The 27,329-nt window shown below is 33.4% G+C and overlaps 2 protein-coding genes across 10 annotated transcripts in view; one reads left to right on the top strand and one right to left on the bottom strand.

Annotated features, from left to right (window-relative positions):
- LOC118743065 (kazrin) overlaps positions 1–27,329 on the top strand; it is a 152,892-nt gene that overhangs the window by 55,269 nt on the left and 70,294 nt on the right. For all 8 annotated transcript variants that reach the window (XM_036475548.1, XM_036475552.1, XM_036475551.1 and 5 more), the window contains one exon: positions 26,575–26,979. In XM_036475548.1, coding sequence (XP_036331441.1) covers positions 26,866–26,979 — 114 coding nt within the window. In that variant the 5' untranslated portion in view covers positions 26,575–26,865. The remainder of the gene's footprint in view (positions 1–26,574; positions 26,980–27,329) is intronic.
- LOC118743069 (regucalcin-like) lies at positions 2,418–8,319 on the bottom strand. Of its 2 annotated transcripts, none has more exons than XM_036475558.1 (4): positions 8,121–8,319; positions 3,076–3,664; positions 2,878–2,998; positions 2,418–2,787 (listed from the first exon to the last, which is right to left on the bottom strand). In XM_036475558.1, exons 2-4 carry the CDS (start codon positions 3,662–3,664, stop codon positions 2,595–2,597), a joined length of 903 nt encoding a protein of 300 aa, XP_036331451.1. In that variant the 5' UTR covers positions 8,121–8,319; the 3' UTR covers positions 2,418–2,594. The 2 variants fall into 2 exon arrangements, with proteins under 2 accessions (XP_036331451.1, XP_036331450.1); XM_036475557.1 differs by having other exon boundaries at positions 8,162–8,314.

The raw sequence follows: 27,329 nt of genomic DNA, 5'->3' as shown, positions 1-27,329 counted from the left end.
CGTTCAATTCTCTCATTTTTTGATAGCATTCTAAAACGTTCACCATTTTTCACCAGCTTCATATCTGATCCTGTGCTAAAAGCGCGGAAAATCTGCTAACCAAAGTTTAAATAACCATAACCGTAGGTATCAATTGCGTTTCGGTTTTTTGCTCCAACCTCTGATTGGGCCTTTACTCTGGGCAACATATGTATCACTTGGTAGTACCTAGTAATCAGGCATCGGACTATTTGATTAAAGAAAACTCTGAATAGATAGATATACATAACTTGGCCAGAAACTGTGTGAGTATATCACTCAACATGGACTGGGCGTTGTCGAAAGGCTCCAATTGGCCAAAACTCATGATGGCTTCAATTTCAACCCCCACTGTTGAGGAAATATAAAAAAAATGCCTAAAGGTATGCAACGATTTTTATTATTATTATTTTATTTATCAAATACAAACCACACACTCGTACGTACACGTGCTAATCACATATAATAATAGTAATAATAATAATAGATTGGCGCTTACACATAATATGTTAGTGTTTGGCCGAGCTTCTCCTCCGACTTGTGGCGTGCGCCTTGACATTCCCTGTAGGGAAACCCCGAACTGGTGAACTAAATTTGTAGTTCCGTACTAGATCTTTATCGCCAAAAACGAACCAGTCCGATAGTAACTAAATCGCCACCAGTTCAAAAGCAGCGATATGTGGTACTTTTAAAAAACAATTTTAGAAATCTATATCTAAAATGACGAATTTAGAACTGGTTCAAAACTATAGAAAAAGGGATGCAGAACGAACTAGATCTCATCTGGCGAATTTTGAACTATTTCGAAACTATTAAAAAAGGGATGCAGCGGGGGGCTTGTTTACTTTAAATATATTTTTGCTTGGCGGGTTTTTCGTTCAAATACACTTTCAGTCTGCACGTCGCAGATGCTTTTTCATAGTTTGGCAATACAAAACTAATATTTGTGTTAGCATCTTAACATTTTGGGACCTTCTGGAATATAACCAATAACAGTCAGCAGCTCTGCAAATTCAGCTACAGCCAAAGGTATGTAAACGTGTTTTCAAATGTACAATTTAATTTACATTCATTCAAACAAATTTGATTTCAGATTGAAAATACATTTCTCTGCAAATAATTGAAATTTTCTACCATGGTAACCCAAAAAGAAAACATGTTGTTACTTTTTTCGTTTACAACTGGTTCGAAACTATAGAAAATGGGGTGCAAAGCGAACTAGATCCCATATGTCGAATTTAGGACTGGTTCTGAACTATAGAAAAGGTAATGCAGCGGGGGACAATTTCCAATTCCTATGACATCGCTGTGTTAAATTCGCCAGTTGTTTGCATGCAAAAGAGATTTATCGCGAACTAGTAGTGGTTCTAAATGTACTAGAAGCGCAACAGTTCAAAAATAGAGATTTTCCCTACAGGGTTATCACACAAAGCACATATGTATGTATGTATCTATAGAAATTATGAAAGAATATGTTGAACGGTTCATGTTAAGTAATTTGATCGAAAGAAAGTAATTAATGCTGTAATGTGAACATAGTTTTAGAAAAATGTTCATTAAAATTTTGAGCTTTTTTATGCAGATTTTTTAGAATTGTTTGGGTACGCAGTTTTGCAGAAAATTAAAGTTTAGTATAATAAAGTGCAAGCATTAAACGTCTGCAAAATCGCGTTGATTTTTAATATTTTTTTTTTTTGCTGACGGATTTTGCGGGGTTTTTCATATAACAGTTGCAATTTATAAAAACTGGCTTTGATTTTTCTTAATTTTCTTTGAAAACGGTCTTGCACATTTTCGTACATAAGAAATGCATGCCTGTATGGAAGAAAGTGCAAAAAGCCGTCGGGGGAAAAAAATAAAAATATTAGAAATCAACGCGATTTCGCCGACACCTGAAACTTGCACTTTATTATACTAGCAATGCGAACACTTTCCTCGCGTTTTATTTACGGATCCATAAAACACTCGCAGTTTGAACTTAAAACGTTATAATTGTTTATCACAATAAAATTATGCATAACGTTAACTATAATCTGCAGTAGGATCGGATGCATGTACAACACTAAAATTTATTTTGCTACAAAACTGCATAGTAAAAAATGAAAAAAAAATTAAAAATTTCTGATGAAGAAGCTAAACATTTTAATGAACAATTTTTAAATTTTTCTAAGCTCTGAATAAAGTTTGAAAGTTTGATTTATATGGTTTTGGTTAAAGCTCGCACCATATTTTTATTAAAAAAAATTTTAACTTGAACTCATCACTGCTCCCCACTGTATGTTCCGATAGAATACAAAAAAAAAAAAAAATTAATGCGTACCTTTTGTAACATTTGCTGAAACAATCAGTAAAGCTGACAGAGCTTGATTTTGGAAACCAGCGAAAAATTATCTTAATTAACTTATTTGCTTATTTATTTAATTAATTAGCCTCAACTTAGAAAATATATGTACAAATTTCAATTTCTAATGGAAGAAATGTTCAGTTAAGGTTCACATAAATAGTCCTGTTTATAATTAGGTTCTCGTGCTTTAACGCTGCGACATATGTATGTATGTATGTATGTATGCACATATTTATATTCGCGCCTTCGACATTGGCAGACCTCTTACGCCCAATCCGGTTACTTTGTAGGTACTACCGGCTGGTGATGGCTGATCGTTCAAACGGGAGGTAGTTACATATAAAATGTCCAAATTGGGACCACCGAACGCCGCAGAAGTGATTTGTTTGCAGGGAAACTTGATTTCCAAAAGAATTTCAGTGGTGCTGAAAACGAGAATTTCTTTACATTAGGTACAAATAAAGTAAATTTGTGTAGTTGTATTTTCTTCGCGAGCCAATAAATAATTCACTCACCTCGGATTGACTTTGTAGACGGTGTGGCCGGTGAATGTGGCAATATAAATATTGCCATCACTGTCAATAGTCATACCATCAGGTAAATAAGTGTCATGCTTGAAGACAACTCTGGGATTACCTAGATAAGGTATCAAAGTGAATGATATGCCATTTTTATTTAAACGCATAGAAGGTTTACCAATAAGTAACACTTACTCGCTACGCCCGTATCAAGATTGTAGTCATACTCCTTGACATCAAAATCGGCTGAATCAATGAAATAAAATTTATTTGTTTTCTCATTCCATGTCAAACCATTTGAGATGCCAACATCCGACTTGATAACCTTTACCGGCTTGCCTTTTTCAAAGCTATATAGCTCGCCCTTACGTTGTGAGAAGAGATCCTTTTGATCATTGTACATGGTGCCAGCTACAAGACGTCCACGTGGATCGGCTTTACCATCATTCAGTCGATTCAAAACAAACTCCTTGCCCGGTTGCACCTCATTGACGACACGTTCCACTTTGGCAATGGCTGATACACCATCCCAAGCGACAATTGCTATACGACGATCACAACCCACAACAAATTTACCACTTTCTCCTTCGACGGGTATGATGAAGGAGGCAAACTTTTCACCCTCCAGTACTGCGCTGTACGTCTTGTTTTGCTTGTAATCATAGCGTAGCAATTTAGCAACATCGATGTCTACAAAATAAAGGCTCTGTGTTTCAATGTCCCAATGTGGGCCTTCGCCAATCAATGTCTCTCCATTTGGAATTGGTTCAAGTTTGTAAGGCATCTGGAATATAGATAAGATTAGTTGATAAGTCAGTTACTCTACAAATTAAGATTCGGATTGCTATTTATGTAAGTCCGTAAACGTTCTCATCAACGGGGCGTACTTGGCGTAGTAAGATTTTGCAACCCCAACGTTACAATATTGGACACAAAAGTGGAAGCGAGGAAGGAGAGTCTGCTACTCAAGGGTTTCATATTCAAAAGCAGATGGCGCGATTCAATTGAAGGAGTCGGTTCAGTACAATTTGAGGATTTAGATATATTTGATTTTTTTTTTAAATTTTGAATCTGGGTTTCGCTATCTAAATGTCTAACTTTCAAATTTATAGTTCTCAAGTTGATATATTTCACTTAATTCTCCAATTGTTATCAAACCTTGGAACAAATTATGGTTGTAGCATTGGAAAAAATCTTAGAATGTAGGCCCTAAATAGGGCCTCAAAACACATAAACCTAATTTTCAGGTTCGCAATCATATTCACTTATTGTTTTGAACTTTGTAAAATTCAATCCAGACCGGAAGTGAGTCCTTAGCTAGTATTCGAAATGTTCATGTCTACGATCATTTTTTATTGCGCATTGCATGCCATACATACTTAATACCCAAAACTTCATGCCCTACTACATACAGTATGAATTTTTTTAAGCTATGGTATGAACTAGTGTTGGGTAAAACACATAATTGTCTCTGTGAGGCATCGTGTCATGCTTTTTCAAGCGTGAACATGAGCGGTCTTGCTGGCGTGAACGAGCTTGTGTTAAATTTTTTTTCACTCCGTAATTTTCACATACATATCGATGGTCCTGTGCAATAACGACACAATTCAAAATTCAAAATATATTCCTCTTAATTCGGTTTAGTTCCAATCATGAAGAAACTACCGGTATTACTAGTGTTTTATATGAGGATATAACCGGTACTCAGATACACATAGTATGTAGCTTTTGTAGCGCATTTTACTTTATCCTTCAGTCAGTGTTGAAGTTGTTTTTTTGTTCTCAAACTGCGTGTTATATTTCAAAGAATATTCAAAGGCAAATTGTCTCAACCAAGCCCAACCGATTTTTAATAATATATATGTAAAAGCTTTGTTAGAATGACTTCACTTAAAAAACTTTAGCTGGAAGTGAATGCAAACATTACAAAATTTCAATTAATTAGTTACCTGGCAAAAAATAGCAAATATTTAATTAGCAAAAAGGACCGCTAACATTGTTGATAGTACTTCTTATCACAAATAAACACTTGAACCGTTTATTTTGAAAGTGGTATAAGTCACTTCACAGGTCTTGTGCTTAAATGACCGGTTATTTGTATCTGATCGCGTCCGCTATTCGTTCAACTTCATCAACCAAAGGTAGAAGGGTTTGTCGTTAGTTTATGACGATATAGCGATTTACAGATGCATTCGGTTACAAGTAGCCGATTATTTAAGTACGTTAAGTACGAAGTGACTTATACCACTTTCAAAATAAACGGTTCACTTATGCCGTGGTGTTTCCATTTTTATTTTTTAATGTATTTTTATTTTTTTTTTTTGATTGTATGCATCTACAGGTCTATTCTCCGTTGGTAACAAAATTTTTTTACCGGTAAATAAAGTTCCTGGTAATTTTTAAACTCTGTGAAGTATGCAACACCAGAATTTATACAAAACTTCATAGCTGAATGGCTTATCAAGGTACTTATAATAGCGGTTGCAAGAAGTGGTGTTATTTTTTGGTAACAAAATTTTCCGGTGTCAAAATGTTCGTTAACAAGCAGAATAGGCCTGCTGGTCACCTTGTGAACGCCCCATTTGTTTTATATTAATTAGCGTATGCGGAGTATTTAAATTATTTTGTTAACAAGCTTATCAGCCACTACACTATAATTAATAGAACTGATTTTTATACAACACTTAAGTTTATCTTTTAATATGATTTGATAAAGTGCGAAAAGTAGATTGCCACTTATTTATATTGGGTATGGCTATGATGACGCGCCTCCACTTGGTTTAACGTTTTAACATTAAAAAAAATTTAGTATTTTTCTTTGCTTCTTCTAAATCCGGAGTTATTATAATTAAAAGAAACAAGTAATTTCAGTGCTGCCTTTGGCTGTGCCGAAAAAAGCTTTGAAGCTAAACCCTCTATCTGAACAATCAGTTATATGAAGGCTATAGCGTATAGAGACCCGATCTTTGTTATTTTTACTTTAAGATTTCTGTTGAGAATCTGTGAAATATTACAAAATTTCATATTTATAACTTAATAAATGGAGGAATTATGACAAAAAATGTCATATCTGATCAGCTGTATGGGAGCTATATGTTATAGTAGTTTGATTTTTCCGGTTCCGACAACTAATTAAAAAAAAAAAATCCAAAAATTAAAATAAAATTATTCTCATTTGACTCTCATGAGTACTAATTTTTGCAATGACCACATTTATTTGGTTTCCTAAGTTATTTAGAGATATAAGCAGGAAATAGTACTTGATAATTTACTACAACAGAAATTCCTAAATACTCTTGTACTTAATAAATACAATTTTGCCCATCACTGCTTACGAATTAACTTGCGTATATCTTCGTTTTGCACTGCGCGTTTTAAAAATTTTGTGAGGAGTTGGCTTTGGGTTCAAACAGTGTAAAACGAAAATAATACCTTTTGGCGTCGTAGCCGAGTGGTTAGAAGTGCGTACTTCCACACAATAGGACCTAGGTTCCATGCCGTTCCAAGAAATATTTAAAAAATTTAAAGTTTTTCCTAAAATAGGCCGTCTCTTGGAAGGCAATGGCAAGCATCTGTGTGTATTTCTACGATAAATGAGCCTTTCATCAAAAACGATTTGCAGTTCGAAGTTATTTATTTAAAACCCGCCTGAAAGAATCTTCTCGGTGCGCCACAATACTGATCTATTTATTTTTAAAGAATACAAATCGTTGGCGGTAGTAAAGTGACTACGTACTATGTATGTATGTAAGTGAGCATAGATCTGGCAATAAATTTAAAAGCTCTATACAGCTGATTTGTATGAGTATTTTTTCATTGGCATTGCCTAAAAAGCTCAGTGTGAGGCTGTTTTATTTGAAAATTAGAATAAATATATTCAGTGGCAGGCAAAACTGCAACGTGGTGTAACACTTTTTTATCTCAGCAATCGCTTTCTTTCCAAGTTCTAATGACTTTCATACTTTTGTTGTTTATTCTTATCGGTACACCTGAAATCAATCGAATAACAATAACAAAACTGGATGTACATAATATGTACTACATATCGATGGCTATCTGCAATAACGGCATAACTCAAAATTTCAAGTTTTTGAGTTATATAGCGGACTAAGTTTATAAATAACCATGTTTTTCTGTGGCAAATCAACATATGGGCAAATCCTAGCGTTGCGGGCGTTTACACACACATATATGTATATATATTTTATATAGAAAAATATCATTTTTCGAGGAAATGGTATAGAATTCTTGAAAATCAATATTTTTCGATCGGAGAACCCTATTTCTCCAATTAATTATTTTGCCATTTTTTTAAACTAGCGCTTTTTTATGGGGCTTTCAGGGAGCCTATACAAATAGTTATTGTTTAAAAATGGTTGAATAAAAAATTGGATATTATTATTGGAAGTCTGCTAAAGAGAAATAAAGTTTTTCGATCGCAAAGCATTAATTTTCAAGAATTCTATTATTCTTTTCCCACATAAAATATATGGAAAGTTTTGAGCGATTTGAGCGACCTATAAATATTTTTTTTTTGATTTAAAAAAAGGGGTATTATTTTTTCGATACAGAACAATCCTAGTGGGTGAGAGTTTTTAAATTCTGACTTGTATGTACGTAGGAATTAATATATCTTCGCAGTATGTTTTTTACTCATACATATTGCTCATTTACAAACTTCAATAGATTGTGTTCAAAATTAAAAAAATACAAAAATTTGGTTAAGTATCCAAAAATTTACGCTACTTCTTCTTCTATGTTGTGTAAAAATTGCATAGCTGTATCGATTACCAGCATCTTCCGAATGCGAAAATATGTTTTCATTTTTTCTATGGCAGTATATGTAAATTCAAAACGTTAAAGCCGTTTATCTCGAGTTTTACTTTTTTGGAGTTATGACATTATTGAACGGAATGAGCCACACGCAATTAGTTAACACTTTTTTAGATTTTAGGCATTCTTTTAATTGTGTTAGTGCAAACAGCATTTGACATTCATTGCCCTAACCCAGCAAAAACAAGAAAAAATAATAATAAAATATCAAGCAAAATGGTTTGCTGGGTATACACGCTCAGAAATTAATACACAAGTGAATTGCTATTTTGTCTGGCAGAATGCCGACTGTATGAACATCTCTTTTACTCCCTTCCCTTTCTCGCCTAAACAAACCGGTTTCATGCAGTGTGGTTTAGTTCAATGGTACTTATTTTGGGCTATTTGCTTTATGACTACATAGATACCTTTTTATTTTATTTAGTGCTACTTTTGTTTATACTCGTACCTTGTGAAAAATATTTGTCACTACTCAGATATTGTAGGCTTTGTAAATTATACGCAACTGAAATGAGTTGAGTTAGCAATCAATATTTATAGGCGAAAGGCAGGGCAAAATATTCGTATTTTCAAGTGCGCTACGATAATTTGAGCAGATCTAATCAGTACTACAGATAATGGGGTTTTATGAAAATATTGTCAGATAAGATGCTGTATTGATGTTGTTAAAATTTATGTGTGTACATATATTAGTTTAATGGTTTTATGGTATATTTAATCAAAGTGAAATTTATATACAAGTGTAAACACATTGCTCCCCGCGAATGCAATTAAAACCAATAAAATGCAAAAGGTTTTTGCATTTTAAGAAACAAGAAAAATGTACACTCGACTGTGCCTTAATTGTATGAAAATAATTTTTTGTTAAGCTACAAAGCAAGACTACCCGTAGAAATCTTCCCTTGGACATAAAAACGTGCCTGTGAACAATTTTCAAAATCGTATAACAGAAAGACGTGCGTGCCTTAATGTTAAGAATATTCATAGAATTTTTCACGAAGTGGTCAAAACTACCTACAAATAAGTGGGTAGTTTTCTGCTTCGATATCAAATATGGCTACATTATTTTAAAAAATGTTTTGAACAAGCGATCTAAAAATATTTCAAATTCTAACAGGATAAAAAATAGCTCAACAGTAGTAGTATTTATAAAAATCACTAATATTTTAGCTAGCTTCAAAGCGATCCAGTAGCGCATTTCAAGGTCACTGGGCAACCTATATTGGTTATACATAGTAGAAAATCGAAAGTTGGAATAAATATTACAAATATCAAAAGGAAAACCCCAAGAGGGTTCCCCGTATTCTACGATGACTTTTCCTTACAAAACTTGGACCTCTCTAATATACATTGTCGGTTAATTAAATATTTCCATCAGTGTTGCCACAAAAAAATTACCAAACTCATCAAAAACAAATAAAAAATCATCAAAATCCGAACAAATTACTCAAATTTTTCTTATTACAGATATGAGTATTGTGTACCATGCATACCATTTAGAGGTACTTAGTATAAAAATTAATTACATTCTCCGATTAATTTGGTACAATTGTTCTTGCGGCTCAACCAAAGTTACCTTTTGTGCCTTTCTTCTGAAGTCACAAACCCCTTTACATTGTGAAACGGAAGAAAACTAAAATTCTTTGCTTGAACGAGTCATGTTTGCCTGGTGTATGGCGAAATGGGAAAAGCAGGTTTGAAGAATGTTTGACAAGCCGTTTGTGTGGTGTATTTCGCTCTTTAAAAAACTTCGGAAAGCTTTTTATTCAAAAATTTGCAGAACGATTTAACATCTCTGTTATGTAAAACATGGTTGCATTTGTTATCTGCTAATATATCGAGAGAAAATTCCTCAAAAATTCCTCAAAATAAAAATCCTCAAAAAATACTCAAGCGCACCCGAAATTCCTCACGTTTTGAGGAATTAGACACAAAGTGGTCACACTGATTTCCATAGCCCAGCAGTTTTATAGCCGCCGCTGAAATTTTGTTTAGTTATAACTGTATACATATTTACATACAAATATAGGTCGTTTGATTTCGTATGTATATTTGTTAGCTAGCAACAAAAAGATATTTCTATCTCTCTACAGTTACGGCTCAATTGTTTGTAAACAAACAAATAAATGAAAAAAACTTACTGCATTAGTGTATATGTACACGTCGCCGACTTATAACACTGTGCTATAGAATATTGTCAGTTATGAAAAACACTCGCATACTCGTACATACAGTGGCGGATGCAAGATTTTATTTGAGGGGGGGGGGCAGGCGATTGGGATCAACTTGTCAAATAACTTTGTCACCGTGGAGTGACAAATCGAAGTTCGAGCTACATATATGAACTACAAGCATCCATCCTGTTTGAATCCACATATATTTTTCATGAAAGTAGAGGTTCGAGTATTTTTTATGAAGTGTGAAGTAAAGTATTTTGTGATATAATTTTACTTTTAGGAAGTTTCATTTTGTGAATTTGGTGTAAGGTCTATTTACAGAGTTCTCTGTAATAAAACAGTTATACTATTTTGTAAAAAAACACAAGATAATAGGTAATTTTTAAGCAAAATATAAAACCGACTTTACTTCTCATAACTATACAAACCCGAAAAAATAAAACCCCAAAATCGGAACCCTATTTTTGGATTTATGGGCACGAATTGGCAATTATAAAATACTTTTAGACTTTGTGCACACTTGATTTTTTTTCACTTATCAAGATGAATGCTATGGGTGTGAATGTGGGATAAATATTTTTTTACTTTTCAGTTTATTTATTTTTTTAATGTTTATTGAACTTTTTTCCCACTACCTTTTAGGCTTTTCTGTATAAAATTTTCCGGTATAATAAATATGTTTATGCGTTTCTTCACTTCGCTAAATCATTTCATAAAATGTAATTAAAACCCATAACATATATTTACACCGACCCCCCCGTGGCTACACCACTGCATGAACAAATAGAAAATTAATTTCAGGGCATAAGTAAATACAATGTTTATGATATGATGACGATATGTACATACTTATGCAGGTATATAAAGCTGTCGGTAGGTTGACAATAGCGTAGTCAGTATTTTAGAGAAAAATTAAAAAAAAAATGTTTATAAAAATGCATGTACGCATTTATGTGGCTATGCCTCTTATCTTGTGTTTGTATTAGTCACCTTCCAATCAAAATGAAATTGTAAATAAATAATAAAAAGTTATGGTTCTGATATTTCAAGCCCCTTGCAATCCCGAGGGATTCATTTCTTTACCACCAGCCGTAGTTTTAAGATAAAACTTACCTGATGTCATTAAATGTGTATGCATGTACATATGTACGTATGTGTATTTAGCATACGATGATGCTCAAACGACTTATCTGTTTTTAATTTTGGTTGATTTATGGTGAAATAACTGTGCCACTTGGTGGCAGGAAACGCAGCAATTAAATGTAGCTTTTTTTAATTCTTATATACATATGTACGAGTGAATAAAATCGAAGATTGTTTTTCTATCAAAGGGGCGTGTGGCCGCTCAGGCGAAGCCGAAATATTTCATATATATATATGTACACAGCTATGAGAATACTTAGCCAATTTTTTCTACTGGGTCGCGGTATGTTGGTGGTTAAACAAGACTTTTCCCAGAGCCGAGTCAGAACAGGTACAGAAGATGGCTTCCATGCACTACCCACTACACCGTCTAAATCTCTGGTAGTACCGGAGCTGTAGTGCTGCTAGGTTAAATGCGATCCAGCCGTGGAAATACCTCAAATGCAGGCACGCAAAGGTTCTTGAAAGTCTGTTGAATAATCTGTTACAGCTAAATTATACCACTCTTCTCCTCTATTTGGACAACAAACTTCATAAAAATCCTAGGGAGGAACATATGAGGAGGGGCCGCCACATACCTGAACCCAGGGCAGATATACATAGAGATCGCTCGAAGCTAAACGAAAAGGTGGCTACTGGGATATACGCTGGTGAACTCGCACTAAACCCCAGTCGACGCTTACCGATCTATTGTAGCGTTGTTCAAGCGGAGCTAAACACCATAATGGATACCGCACAGCGGTTTATAACTTCCGCCTCTACAGAACGTCCTATCTCTATATGTATACACTAATAGCGAATACGCTATTTAATCTTCAAAATATAATGGTTTAACGGGACAAAGTAGCCACAAAATGCTGAAGGATTCTCAATCTGCTGTCATAAATACGCTGCTCTACTGTTGTATGGGTCCCTGAGCATTTATAGATTCCTGCAAACTGCATGCCCAACGACGAGCTAATAGGGACGGAAATATCCGAAGTCAATCTTGCTCAAGACGCAGCCATACCTCTTATCAACTGCAAACAAAGAGTTAAGGCTGAGCTCATCCTGGAGGTAAATACCAGGTGGCCTATAGAAACCACCTGCAATAGTACCAGACAGATTTCGCCAAAAATTTAACAAAATCGATCCCTGGCTCTCACTCGTCTTGACCGTTCTTCTCTTATATTATTAGTCGATGTAATCACCGGACACTACCTGATGGGCATACATGGAAAACGGTTGGGATATCCAATCAACGATTTTCGTCGCAGCTGCAGAAACGAGGAAGGGGTGGAGAGCAACGAACACTATCTCTGCCCCTGTCCCTCTAGCCAATAGCGAATATTTTAAACTTTCGTGCTGATAAAGGCGAGCTTTCATCGAAAATTATATACAGTAACTCACAAACATATTTTTTTTGTTTTTTTTTTCGATATTAAAATTTTTTTCCTCGTAATTTTTCGATAATTTTTTCTAAATATATACATACATATGTATATAGCTCATTCTACATCATAACCCATGTAAATCAATATTTAAAAAAAAATTACAAAATTAAGGAAAACTCAACAAATTCTCGACAAAAATTTCAAACTTTTTAATCAGCTTGAAGTGGCTAAAAAACTTTTTTATTGACGGGGTTGAGTATATTCTTCGATGTAATGAATTTTTTCTATTAAATGGGATATAAACCCGGTTAGTCGAATTTATTTTGAAAACACGGATTAATAAATAAATGAAGAAAAACTGTTAAACGTTGATGAAAATTCGCTAAATTTTCCCTTGTTTTGTGCAAAGTATGAAATTATAATTTACATGGTTTATGTTGTAGAACAAATTTACCAGGAAAACATATTGAATATCGTAAAAAATTCAATGGAAACTACTTTTGTGAGTAACTGTACATGTGTGTGAGTGTACATGTGTATCGTTACAAGAAATTCACTTTAAACCTTTCAATTTAACATCTAATCACTCTCATAGATTTTAAGATATCTGCCAATTAGCTAGCATTACTCGGGCTAAGTATATCTTCTTCTTTTAGTTCAACAAGCATTCAATGCACACTCATATTTTCCTCGTTAAGTGGAGCAGCTTAGCTATGCGGTTTGCCAAAATCGTCAAGAGTATTTACATATTTATGTAAGTAAGCTCTAATCTTTTCCATTTCCTCAGTGTACTGCTTAACACAATTTAGCAAAGAAAACTACATACACACAAAAGTAAATAAAGTTAAAGCTATTTGAGTTTTCTATTGCAAGTGAATTGACAAATTTCAAATACATACCCATTTTAGTTAGGTTTAGTAAGAAAAACCATAGCTTTTTAGCCATAAATACCCAGGAAGAAACATGATTGCCACATTCTATCTCCCACCAGGGTTCACGCAAGGCGGTGTCCATCCTATCCCCGCTGCTGTTTAACTTCTTTTTGCGGCGTTCCGTGTTTTATTATACCAATAGTATAAACATTCATATTTAAAAAGCTAGCTTTAAAAATATTTGTTTTTACCAATAACTTATTTTTTGAAGAACACTATATTTGACCAATTTTTTGGAGACCAAGGAATAATTTTAGCTCAATGCCAATATTTTTTCATGAAAGAGAATTAGGAAAGCACTACGATTGATTCGCATGGAGTCTTCAAAAGGCACACTGTGCGGTGGCCCTTTTTACCACATAAACGAAGGAGGTCCCACTACATTTAAGCATCGACATTCATAGCATACGAAAACAAAACGAACGTATCACTCACTACCCGTTCGCACAACAAGTACGAAAAGTTTGTGTTCCTTTTGTCATACTGATCCCGAGCACTACTGATACACGATCTTATCGATATAAAAAGTAAGCGCTTACCAAAAAAAGAAAAGTTTTAGCTGGGAACGCACAGAAATCAGAGCAGAACAGTTTAGCCATTCTGCTAAATTCATAGGCAACATTCATTAACTGAGTACTAAAGGGAATGGTTTCTCTGGTTTGTGTATCGTGCTTTGTTCTAGCGTTTACCAATCGAAATTCACCACAAAACCTCTAGTTTACAGAACACATTACTTTAGCCTGGGTATATCCTTGGAGGTAAGCGAGAAATTTTAAAAATGCTTTCCCTCTGCATTACCATCATCACTACCTTTACCATTAACATTGCGGTTACTATTAACATTACAACTATCATTACCATTACCATTATGATTACCATTACCATTATTATTACCATTACCATTAATATCATCAGCATTATCATTGCCATTAGCATTACTATTACCATTACTAAATATTAATTTGGCATTACGATAGCCACTACCATTACCATTTAGATTATCATTACCATCACAATTTCTATTAATATCATCAGTACTTCTAACACTACCATTAACAGTACCATTACTATTACCTTCACCATTACCGATACGATTACTATTAGCATGACTATGATTATCGTTACAATATTTATATTACCATCCTTTGAATATATGAAACATATTCAACTGAGCCAAACTTCTTGGCTATAATCAATTTACCTTGGGAGTTCCAGGAAATCCACGTAGTAATTGAATGATGAACTGAATGTTAAATACTTGTTCTAAATATGCACAGATGTGTTTAGGTACATACTTAGCTATAAATACATACATATCTACATGCGCGTATTTTCAATTGCTGGCTATAGTTTCAGCTATGGTTTTAACTGTCTTACTATGGTCATTTAAATAACGCTAAGATGGAATTTATAGATGGATAGTGAAGTACACCTAAATAGGACATCCCATCAATGTGCTAGTTTATTCAACATTTATGCGTACGTGTGTGTGTGATTGCGATTAACTTTGTCTGACTGCATTAAATTTATGGTTTGCATTTGTCTTATTTCTAGCTAATTCGAAGTAAAATTTGTTTAAGTGCATCCAACTTGTGGTAAATGCAATTCAGCTCAAAGGTAATTAAGACATTAAATAGAGACAGATAAATTTCATACATGCACGAGACCACAAAGAAAATAATCTCAGGTATACATTATATCTACATATATTTGTGTTTATGTTTATAGTATATAAATACTTTGAGAATTTGCTGCCAAGCATGTATTTAAGCAGCTCTACTAAGACAAGAAATAATATGAGAAAGAGCTTTCTAAATAAGCATGAAAATTTAATTTCATATGTAAACGATTAAGTTTCGTCAAAAGCAACTTACTTCAGTGTTTAAAGCATACTTAATCTGGCGATACAAAATGCATTGTGGCGGAGATTTACGAATTTACTGTAAGTCCTTTGTACTGAAGAATCAACATAATGTTTGACTATTAAATATGTCGTAAGTTATTCAAATTATACGCCCATATGCATGCATGCTGAATATTCATATGTTTTAGTGTTAGTGGTGGGAAATTGTAGATTTTCGTATAAAAATACAGAGCAAGACTCTCAGTTATTTTGGGAAGGCGTTAGACCAATATCTGTAAAAATTTGTCATGGTAAACAAACCAGACAAAATTATCAATTTATACAGTCATTATCCATTTTTCGTGCCTCCAGAATGTAAACACTTCGCTCAGCCAGATTGCAGAGAGCACTCAGCCAAACTTTGCAATAAGTAACTATAATAAGCCTTCGTTATTTCTTTATGTTGCAATCGGTTCATTACCATCGTGTAAGATTAGGGTTTTTGCTGTTTTGGGGTCGTTAACGTCGATCAGTTACGATGATCCTAATGTCGCTAAGACATGACTCCATGCATACTTTCTGAACAGCGAATATTCCAAAGTCAAAAGTTGAATACATATTTGCTTTATTGACTTTTGCTAAGAATTCGAGCATTTAGTAATGGCCGATTGCTCCCTTAAGAGTGTGTTGCATGACTAGTATGGTGGGGAGAAAAGTGTCGAAAATTTTCTGAGGGATTTATCTAACGACAAATATCGAATACTATGAAGTACAATAAATGAGATCAGTAAAAAAATTCTGATGAGGATGGACCTTCTTCTGAATAATAAATATTTTATCGGCATGAGAATATTTCGATAGCCAGACAACGCTGACGCTTTTATTTAGGTATGGCTACGGTGACCATTCGTACCGCTTTTGGTGGGACAGTTAAATCCCGATTTTCAGTGTAATCTTTATTAATTTAATAAGAGTTTCCCTGTACTCTGGCCAAAAACAATTGTTCGTACAAACGTGTCAGCACTTTCGCTATCACATGGGACTTTAAATATAGAAATCCATAAAAATGGCCAGCATCCTCATTTTCTATGATCTTTAGTTATGTTTTATTCTGTCAAACTTATTATCTAAATTTTTTGAGGTTTTTATAATTTGATATTTGTTAAGTTTCTTTTAATCAAATGATTTTAACTTTAATTTAGTGAAATTATAAAAAATAATACTGATTCCCTCAAAAAATTATGGATATGAAAAATATAAGCTGTTGACTAAATTGCAGTACAATTAACTTTATTGTAAAACAAACACTTTACAAAGCTTGATAACACAACTGAACTTATAGCTTGCTGACTCGCAACTGACTTCTCGCGCTGTAGCAGCGGCGCTCGCACTCATGGCAACTCTAGAACGTTCTGCTGTCTATCGCACATTCTCTCATTCTCTCGCTGTTCGAAGTATTCATCCACTTGACGTTTCTTGTTTTCGAATATTCTACTTCCTTCGTCGAACATTCTGCCATTTTCTTGTCGTTTGCTTTGAATTTGACATTATTGTCACTCATACGCCATGTCATGCTAGCAAATTACGCTAGAAGCCAGTGATCAATTCGATTCTGGCTTTTTTAAGGACTCGCTCAAAAAGAAAATTTTCATGACCCCAAAGTCTTTTTGAAAAAATCTTTCAAACACGGGGTTTGATGGTTTCATAGTTACAATTTTTTTAGGGATTTTTATAAACTCAAAATTCTAGTGGTAATTAAATTCCCCTTTTCGTCATTCAAGTGCAAACTCCTTCGGCCGACAATTAGGACTTTACTATTTTGGGTCTTGCGTAAGAACTTTTCGTCACTAGACACGAATAAAGGCGCGAGCTCAAAAGTTGACAGCGAAAAAGACGCATAAAAAACACTTCAGCGAAGAAAAGCGCCTAAACCTAGGCGACGGCGAAGAAAGACGCTTTAAATTATTTTCGTGGTCAACTATGTTTTCGGGTGTAATAGTATGTACATTCCCCAAAGAGTTTTTGGGGAATAATGCTGAAGGGACAGTCCTTGGCTAGGTATAAATCTCTGTTTACGCGTATTTCTTCGCCGAACTTTTTTTACGCGTCTTTCTTCGCCAGTGCGCCCTATCGCGACGTCAAAACAATGGCGTGTCTAGTGACAACTTATTTCAGCTTTTCAGAAGATAGGGGTTTTTGTCCTCAAATCCTGGAACCTAACTTATTTCCCAAATTATATATATTCTTTAAATTTGTTTGCTTATTTTAATTTAATCACATATCGCTGGCAAGATTATACGGTTTTATACATATCCACATACACCACCACCCTTTTTGTTAACTATATATGTCTATATTTGCGTAACACATAAGAACACAGACAGAAATTCAATTTAAATTTTACATTCGAGTAAAAGATCAACTGTTCTTCGCCTACAATCGCTTCAAGTGCTTGGCTGAAAGATGGCATATGCAAATGGCTAAAAAATTTGCATGTGAAAAGAGGTCCTCCATTGGACGCATGCTGTGCACACTTGAGCATGTTCTACTAGATAGTGTGTAGCTGCATAGAATATATAAATAATCTTGTACTGCTTACATTTAAAATATGTGATTGCATGTGTGTGTGTGTGCAAACTGTGTTTGTACAATGAGTGGGAGTTGACATGAAATTGTCAAAGGGTATATACAATTTTTTTAAAATACGATAAAAATTCGTAGACAAGTGCTTTCTAATGTCCTTCTTCTAAGCATGTACATATGTACTTACGTGGGCATGTTTGTTTAGAAATAGTTTTTATACAAAATATATATACATATATGCGTGTATGGATATGAAGGAGTTCTTAAACCAGCAAATGTCGATCACATGTACGTTGCGACTATAAATTTTATTATGAACCTCTTCATGACAACATTTTATGGGGGATAATTTTGCAGAATGTTTTACATGAACATTTTTTTGTTAACTGCATTCTCTTTCCGCTGAACTGTAGTTATTCTCTTAGATAATTTTTAAAAGCGCGGCCATCCTATTCATGTGCGTAAGATCAATTCAGCGAGCTTATTGCTGCATTGAATATAGAAAAAGAATCCTCGAAAGCAATATGCATAATTTTCCAAATATCACACAATCGAAATATAAAACGATATCGATTTGGATAAATATTTCAAAGCATATTGATATCTTTGTCATTAAAGGGACTCCAGTAATTGTCGGTTTATATGTATATACTCTTATCGAATCAGGCCCGGCCGCAAGGAAAGTGTTTTGGGGGTTTAAACCCCCTCTGTGGAGGGAAATCACCTCATCTGATATTCGGCTGTTGAAAAACAAAATACAGAAAAGATGTCCACATTTAAAAGCTTGCAAAATTACGTAAAATTTTACTAAAAAAATGTATACAAATCATATATGTAATACTCCTATATTGGCAGTAAGAGCTAGTACCGTCCGAAAACACTACAGTACAGATATATCAATAAACACGTACGAAAGAAAAGGAACACATACGTTTGTAAATAAACATGTACACGACACATTTACAAAAATGGCACTCAAGTACACAATACATTGACAAAAACAGTACTAGACTGTCTCGCTTTGATTTCGGAATGCTTACACATTGAGATGTTAGCTTACTACCAATATAGAAGTATTACATATATGATACATATACATACTTGCTTGCAGAATTCGCAGAATTTGGCAATCTTGTAATTCAAGTCTGTTTTTTGTAACGACACGCCAGTGCGTATGTTTGTTTATATATTTAAATTTATACTCTATAATACACACCTATAAACACAGTCATGTGAAAAATAATAATAACACCACATTTTCACAATTTTTGCATATTTTTCTTTTGTTTGTTTATTACAGTACAGGTCTAACAAACACCATATATAACCAAATTTAAAACTTTGTAGAAAAATGCAACAAAATTTTACAACAACAAATTTTTATTAAGAATTTTTAGAAAAATTCTAGGTATGCAGTTTTATAGCCCATATGAAAATTGCAGTTTCAAGTGGCTAAGAATACATGTTGATTTTCTATAATTTCTGTGCTGACGGTGTCACGCATTTTCTTCAATACAAAGTATGTCTTGTTCAAATTTTTTTTTGTATGGAAGAAAAAAATAACACCATCCCCAAAAAAAATATGAAGAATCAACCAGAATTCTTAGCTATTTGCGACTAGCACTTTCTTAATCTACAATTTAATAGGCCATAAAACTGCATACTTCGATTTTTTTTTTTAATTTTAAATAAAACGTTGTTTGTTGTTGCAAAGTTTTTTTTTGATTTTTTCTAAGCTTTCTACATGGTTTGAAATTTGGACATAAGTATATTGTTTTTGTTAGATATTGAGCAGTATTTTTGTAAAAAACGAATGAACATTAAACAAACAAAAGCAAAATAGCCAAAACTATATAATCAAAGTGCCGTGTCCCTATTATTCTTCACATGACTATGACTGTGTATGTACATACACTCAAGCATTTCAAGTTCTTATGTCAAATTTATGCGTTTGACCAAAATCCGGCTACAATCATGAAATCGTTTGTTTCGATACAAAAGTATACGACTGTACATACATACACCACTATCTACGAGTAGATTTATATGTAAAATAGTACATTAAACTAAAGCACCTACTGTTGACCATTATTTTGAATTATTTGAACACCGACAAATTTGGCCGACCAGCCACAGTATCATTTAAGTGGAAAGTCTCATTTGTGGTGTTCGGTAGAATTGATTGGCTCACAAATTTATTGTTGGTTAGGCACAACCATACCACTCAGTCGTTTGGACCTACGTACTTATATACATTTGTGTATGTGTATGATTTGCATGAAAATATGCTATAGAAATTGCATTAGAAATACCCTGTAGGTTGTGAAATAGACTACTATACTAGCGGGCGTTTCAGCTCAACTGGTTCGTATCCCATCCTTTTTCCATGCTAGTGAATAGTATTTTTAGTACCAATTTACGCTTTAATCTGCCGATTCAGCCCTCATGAAAAGAATAAATATGCCATTTTGCAAGCGCCGCATCAACAGTCGCAATGGCCAAGTGAACGAAGCACTAGCAGACCATTCCAGATCGTAGGTTAGAATCTGCGGGCAGCGTACATTTTTTTCTTTTTTTAATGTAATTTAGGTTTATAAATTATTTTTATTTTTTGTTTTATTTAATTTAAAATGATGTTAAGGTTCGTTTATTCCATTTTTTTTTTTAAATTCACTTCATTGAAATTTACATATACTTACATTTTTAAATTTAAATAATTCACATTAACTTAAATTTATTGGTTTGAAGAATCTTAGCCACCTCCAAGTTGATTCGAACCTGCTACCTTAGAACCATAAGCCGTAGCTTATGCAAATGTCGCCAATCGCATAATCGCATGGTAGGCAACCGCTTTAGCTTATACCAGTTCATGAACTGTTAATTTTACTGACTGGTTTGACTTTGCACTGCAGAGTACACATATGGCTTTATGCTGATCTATGCAACTTCTCCATAATCTATAGCATATTGAGTACCAATAAATGTTAATTTAATTGTGACTTCATGCTTCCGTTTATGGCCAAAGCTATTGTTGGTTATTCCGGTCTACTATATACATATGTATGTATGTATTTTCTACAAGTATTTAAGTAAATACAAAGTGCACTTGCGTCAGTCTGCTTACTAATATATGTATTTAGGTACATACATAGTTGTATCTGAAGCGAAATTCGTGCATTTAGCTGATTGAGTTAGTATCCTGATAATCTTGTCATACTATGTATGAATGTATGTAGTATTAATTGGAATTTCTAGTGAAAATTGTACGCATAAAAAGCTCTATTGCACTATGTGTATTTATATTAGGATGCCCCACGAGCAACCATTTTTCTCAAATTTCACTATGTCTTTACATACATATTTGTTTTTACACTTTTGACAACAGTTTATGTAAAAAATTAAAATTATATTCTGTTTATGACAGCTATAAACTTTAGGAAGGAAATGCACTGATTTCAATACACCGATGGCAATATTTTTAAAACTACAAATAATGGTAAATACATTTATAAATAACCACGAAGTCGATGAATATTCTGTATTGTTGACATGTAACTATGTGTGGTAGTAATATTAATCTTAGCAAGAATTAATATGTCGATAAGACACGATAGTTTTATTAATAACATCACTTTCGCTCCATTTTCCTTCAAACTGTTACCAGTTATAAAACCAGTAAAAATCACCAAGAAAAATCTATATAATATTTAGCTGTCAAACAACCTATTAAAGATATTTCAAAGATATTAAAGATATTTCAAAATTTCATATCTTTAAAAAACCACCTTCTTGAAAATTTCAGAATCATCTAACATCAGTTCGGGGTATTGTATAAAATAAAAAAATGTATTCAAAAATGTTTAAAAACAAAAGTGCTGAGCAAAATGCATCCAAATCAAAAATAGTCGATTCGTACCATTGCAATGGTTTCATTGTATTGCATTGCAACGATGCAACGGTCGACTTGTGACGGCGAGAAAAAAATCACACATACACTCTTTAAAATTCTCTATGAAAAGAACAATTTTTAAGTTTTTTTTTCTTGAAAGAAATTTCACATACAAATTTTTTGATGAAAAAAAAAATAGTTTTTGAAAATATGCCATCTCAAAAAAAGTTAAAAAAAAAATCGCAATGATAGCTTTGAGTATTGCGCAATATTTAGATATAGTATTACGTGGTGCACTCTGTAACTATTTATGTTATGAATTTTTTATTACACCGAAGTTGAGTAAAATGAGTACATTACAAATTTACAGATTTTTTAATATTTTTTTTAGAATTTTTTGAGTATGCAGTTATGCAGGGATTCTGAATTCGATTCGTTTTCTATTATCGCGCAAGACAACAGCTGGATGGCATATCTATAAATTTTTGAAGAAATATCAAAGTTTTGTTTTCGACAATTTTGACTAAAATATTTCGTATTCTCAAAGTGATTTATTTACAAAGAACCTTAATGTAGCAAGTATGTGCTTAAATACTTAGCAGGTGGGGGTTACACGTGTTTTCAGTTAACTTAAATTCAACTGACCTTTGCTTATATAAATATGTACATACATATGTTTGTATGCCCTATTATTTATTGATTATTGTCCTTATTTAGTTTACATTGCGTAAGTCAAATTACGAGTACTTTTCTCTTATTTGCCTTTCGTCACTACAAGTTATTATTTAATTTCATTAGAATGCAATCAATTACAATTTTGTCATTAACATGATTGTGGTGATGACAGTATTTTTCGTCACATGAAAGTGACAGTTACATAAACTATTAATGTGTAAGAAGTATACATATGTAGTGTTTTGGGCATACATGCATATGCAATTAAAAGTTTAGAAACCACAATTTATTGCACGACCAACGAACACCAAGATAATAGACAACCGTTTATGACACTATGGTACCAAAATAGTCACTAAATAAATACACGCTAAACAAAACATAGTGAAGGTTGAAGGCAAGGTACAATATGAAAATATTTAGGTTTCTCATAATTGCTGAATATTCCACTTTTGTATTAAAAATAGCAGCTATTTTCGTATTTCATTAATTTATCTATTAACAGCTTGACTAAATATTTCTAATCGGATTTTACAAATCAAACATATTTGGAAAACAAGTTTCCGAGGCTTTTAAGATGATGTATAACAGTATATTGATAGATTTAAATTGTTGGGAGTTTGCATGGGGTAAAATTTAAAAACTCCCTATTTGTCTTAATTGTTTCAGGTTTGGCCATCGGTAATTTCAAAAATTTCTATGTAAGTGGCCAAACATGTTAATATTCATTTAAAAGTATATTTATTTTAGAACGAGCTGATACCTCGTTCAAAGAAATAGGAAAATATTAAGTAGATATAGGACCTTGAATTTATACGCGCGTAAGTATGGGACTTTTAGACCTTTTGCGCTGTGGGGCTGCGGAATTTGTTTGGGTATTATTGGTATGTATATGTATGTATGTTTGATTGAGTACTGCAGAAAATTGTTATTACTATGTTACTGAGTAAATTCAGTAGGGTATTCAACTTTATGCTGCATGTGATTTCGCTGCAGACAATTTTGTGCACTTAAGCAAAAAATGCAGCCATGCGGAAAATCCAAAATTATACGCAAATCAATTTGATGAATATGTATGCATTTATTAACCCTGCTTTGATAACTGTACTGAAAGTTACTGAGAATATAACCATAAGTCTGTGAGACGTAGTAATAAAAATTGTATGACAATTTTTTTCAAAGATATGGAGTCCTTAAATACTTATTTAGTATTTTAATGCATTTTATTTAGAAATATTTTTCAATTACCATGGAAATACCACCGATTTCAATCTTCATTTCGCGAAAGACTGGTTACATGTGCAGCAGCCGAAACCATCCCGGACTTTATTAACATTTTCTGAAAGTATACCTATCCAGTAATAAAATACTCTATGGATTTGCAAAAGTTAGCTCCAATTTTAATTTATGGCCTACTAAAATTTTCATGTCCCGGCCTAAGTACTTTTCAAAAAAGTGGAAAATAATGTTAAAATAAGTATCAGAGCGAAATTATAGGTACTTAATATAGTAAATTTTCATGCGAAATATTTTCGTAGAATATTTTAACCCATTAGCTCCCGCCTAAAAGGGTCAGTTTGACCCATACTTCAAGCAACCCCACAAAAAGCTAGTTTTTGCCCGAGAAGACCCCTAGTAAAATTTTCGAAATAATAATTCTTAGCACCCATAAATGCTCTATTGAACTTCAAAATCAGCTTTTTGAGGGATTTCTTTAAGTAAGGGTCTACACGACACTTGCAGGCGGGTGATAATTAATGGGTTAACATGTTCTACGAAAATATTTCCCATGAAATTTTACTCTATATTTCATAACCTTAAATTTCGTTCAGACAAACATATATTTCACTATTTTTTCCACTACTTAGGTTGCGACATGAAAATTTTAGTAGGCCATAAAATAAAAGCACCAGCAAGCTTTTGTAATTCATCGAGTGCTTTATTACTGGATATGTTCAAATACTTTCATAAAATATTAGATAAAAGGCTATGTTAAACGGAAACATAAATTATAGAAATCGCACCCAAAATAAAGAAGCTATAGAAAAAATTCAGGGACTGTAACTGTTGCATTTTTCAAAAAAGTCGATAAATATATTTTATTTTATCATCGATACGTTTTCGATAAAAAATTAAGTGGTGAAATTTGATTTGATTTTTCGATTAAAAATAAAAGTAATAACACGTAATATTTGTCTTTTATTTTTTGCTAAAAATAATAGTCAACATTTCTTCAATCAAAAATAACAGCCAAAATATCTCTTTTACAAACCATTTCTGTCTGACTACTTGAACTGAAATTTCAAAAATAAGTGTTATTTTCGATTCCTAAACAACCCGATTTAGCTATTTGTACAGGGTACCAAAAAATAAATGTTAACACTCCTGGAATACCCTCATAGTGAGTGTTGGAACAAATTGAACTTTTTCAAATCGGGTCATTGGGAAAGAAGTTCTGAAGAAAGCACGATGTTAGTTTTTTTAAGCTAAATTCTCATTTCAAACTATTCTCATGACCCAACCTAATCTAAATGTTTCACAAGAATAATACAAATTTCTAAAACTGCTCGAATTCGTGGATCAAAACCAAACTGTCACGACAACACAGCTGCGGAAGGTGAAATACCAAAAAAAAAAAAAATTCGTAACTATTTTGAATTGCACTCGCTAAGCCAGCATTAGAAGTAATCTGGAGTAATAGGAATTACGAGTGTAGCAAAAACATGAAAATGTGGCAAAAGAAATAAAAACACAGAACTCATGATTTTGGTCATTTGAGTGCGCAGGTGAATATGCGAGTGAACGAACGAAAGTTTTTCCGAACTGCAAAAAATAGAAAACTCTTGTTTTGGGTAAATGAAATTTCACTCATGCGTAACGTCCTCGCAACTCATGCGAACGCGGTCAAATACACATGCGAATAACTGCGCAAAAACACACACACACACACACACATGCCCTTATATGCACACAAACATATGTCGATATACATACATACATATGGTCATATAAAGCCATATGCCTTAACAAGCACTGTTTGTTTTTTCCATTTGGCTATTACTTTCGTGCACTCGCCATTGAAAATATGTACACATAAATAAGCTCATACATACATATGTTTGCATTGGTACCCAATAACCCAAATAAAATTCGAATCGCCAACAAATCGAAAGCGACCCATCAAATGTGGGGAACAAATTTTCAAAACAAAAAAATTGCTAAAGTCGATACGCAACAAAAAAAAAATGACGAGAAGCAAGCAAATATAGTAGAAAAAATGCAAAAAGTATGGTTATACGGATAATCAAAGAAAAAAGAAATTTCGTAGAACTTTTTTACGCACATAGTTGTGGCGCGCGGAATATGTTGCATCCAGCCTGACGCTCACCAACTAACTAATAGGGCAAAAGTTTGCCAACTTTGAGCAGGTGAATTAATTTACGAGAAACGATGTGCGCATAGAGGTTGACGTAGGTAAAATTCATAAAATAATAATAGCGGGCATTATTGCAGAAGAAAAAAAAAAGCATTGGAAAATTTTTTAGTTCGAAGTTAAGCATGTAAAAAATTACCTGTACTTGCCAAAAGCGAGGCGCAATTGGATTATGCAAAAAGGAGAGGGCTTGCAGTAATTTGCTAAACAAATTAAAACAATTTTAAACCAGAAAACTTCGAACATTTTTATGCTCAAGTGAGCTTTAGTTTACTTGCACTCAGATACGGCTGCAAATTTGGCATAAATTTTGAAAGCTGATGAATTGGACAGCTGGGATTTAATTAATGATTGCAATGGAAGGTTAGATATTTAATGTATGTATTTTGTTTTGCCTTTTTAAGACACACACTATTACCACCCAGTTTCAAGAAAGCAATTAAGTGACTAATCACTTTTTTATTTGAATTTAATATGAATATATTTCAAAAATTGCATTTCATTCATTAGGGTGGAGCGGAAAAAAAATGTTTGTTTAAGCCTGAATCACTAATGGATCATCGTACCCACAGGAAAGCAGAGAGGACTCCCCATGAAGGATACCTCTGTTGTCTGGTCTACGAATAATAGCTCCCCAACTGATCATTGTTATAGCCCTCATTTTATCGACCTTTTAATTATAACTTTGCCAAAACAATTCATTGAAATTAATGCTTAAATTTTTAACTGAATTTCCTATTTAGTTCCTGTATCATCATTTCCACCAAGTTTCATTGATTGAATTTAATTTTAAATCTTGATTTTTTCTTGCAGATGCTGCAGTGCTAAACAAAAAATATTTCGAGTTCAACTCGGAAGCGTTGAACATGCAAATTAAAAACTCAAACAAAATCAAAAACATTTCAAGCGAAACTAGTTAGTAAATCATATAAACTACTTATTAAGGCTTTTGAAGATTATTCGATAAAAAGTAAATTTAAGCTCTCAGAAAAAAGTAAACCCAAAAAAGCAAAAAAAAAAACAAACGATTACTCCAACTGCCTCTTATCCATTATTATCCACCATTACTTGGGCAACCAACAACACTAATCTTCATTGAATATTATGCAAATAAACGGCACTTCTTCTGGTCCCACAATGGCTGCGTCTGAGCCACCAGAACCACCGCCGCGCAATCCGGATCGCATTAACGCTTCGCTGCACAAACTGAGCGAATCTGTAAGTACATACATGCACGTACAAACCAATGCATCTATTCTCCCTCACTTTTCTTTGCTACTCAATCACGCAAAAAAATTACGAATGTAAACTAGAAAAATAAGCGAAATAAAAATGCTCTTTTCTCACCATTTCGACGTCTTCAATATTTTTATGTTTAAAATGCATGTGTATGTTTGCACCTTCCATAAAAACATTCCTTTGAGCACGAGCAAAATGCGAAGAAGAAAACGTAAGAAATGTGTGAATAGAAAATTTTTAATTTTTTTTTGCATGCCCTTTCTAACTCTGCTCAACCCTTCACCGCATTCTTTTCCACACTTTCCACCTTGGCAGCTGTGTGCATTCCA

The sequence above is a fragment of the Rhagoletis pomonella genome, unplaced genomic scaffold (genome assembly GCF_013731165.1).
Source record: "Rhagoletis pomonella isolate Grant_MI unplaced genomic scaffold, Rhpom_1.0 Rhpom_scaffold_00007, whole genome shotgun sequence".
Taxonomy (NCBI): Eukaryota; Metazoa; Arthropoda; class Insecta; order Diptera; family Tephritidae; genus Rhagoletis; species Rhagoletis pomonella.
Note: the sequence above shows the minus strand (reverse complement) of the source record. Positions and strands in the feature narration are given on the sequence as shown.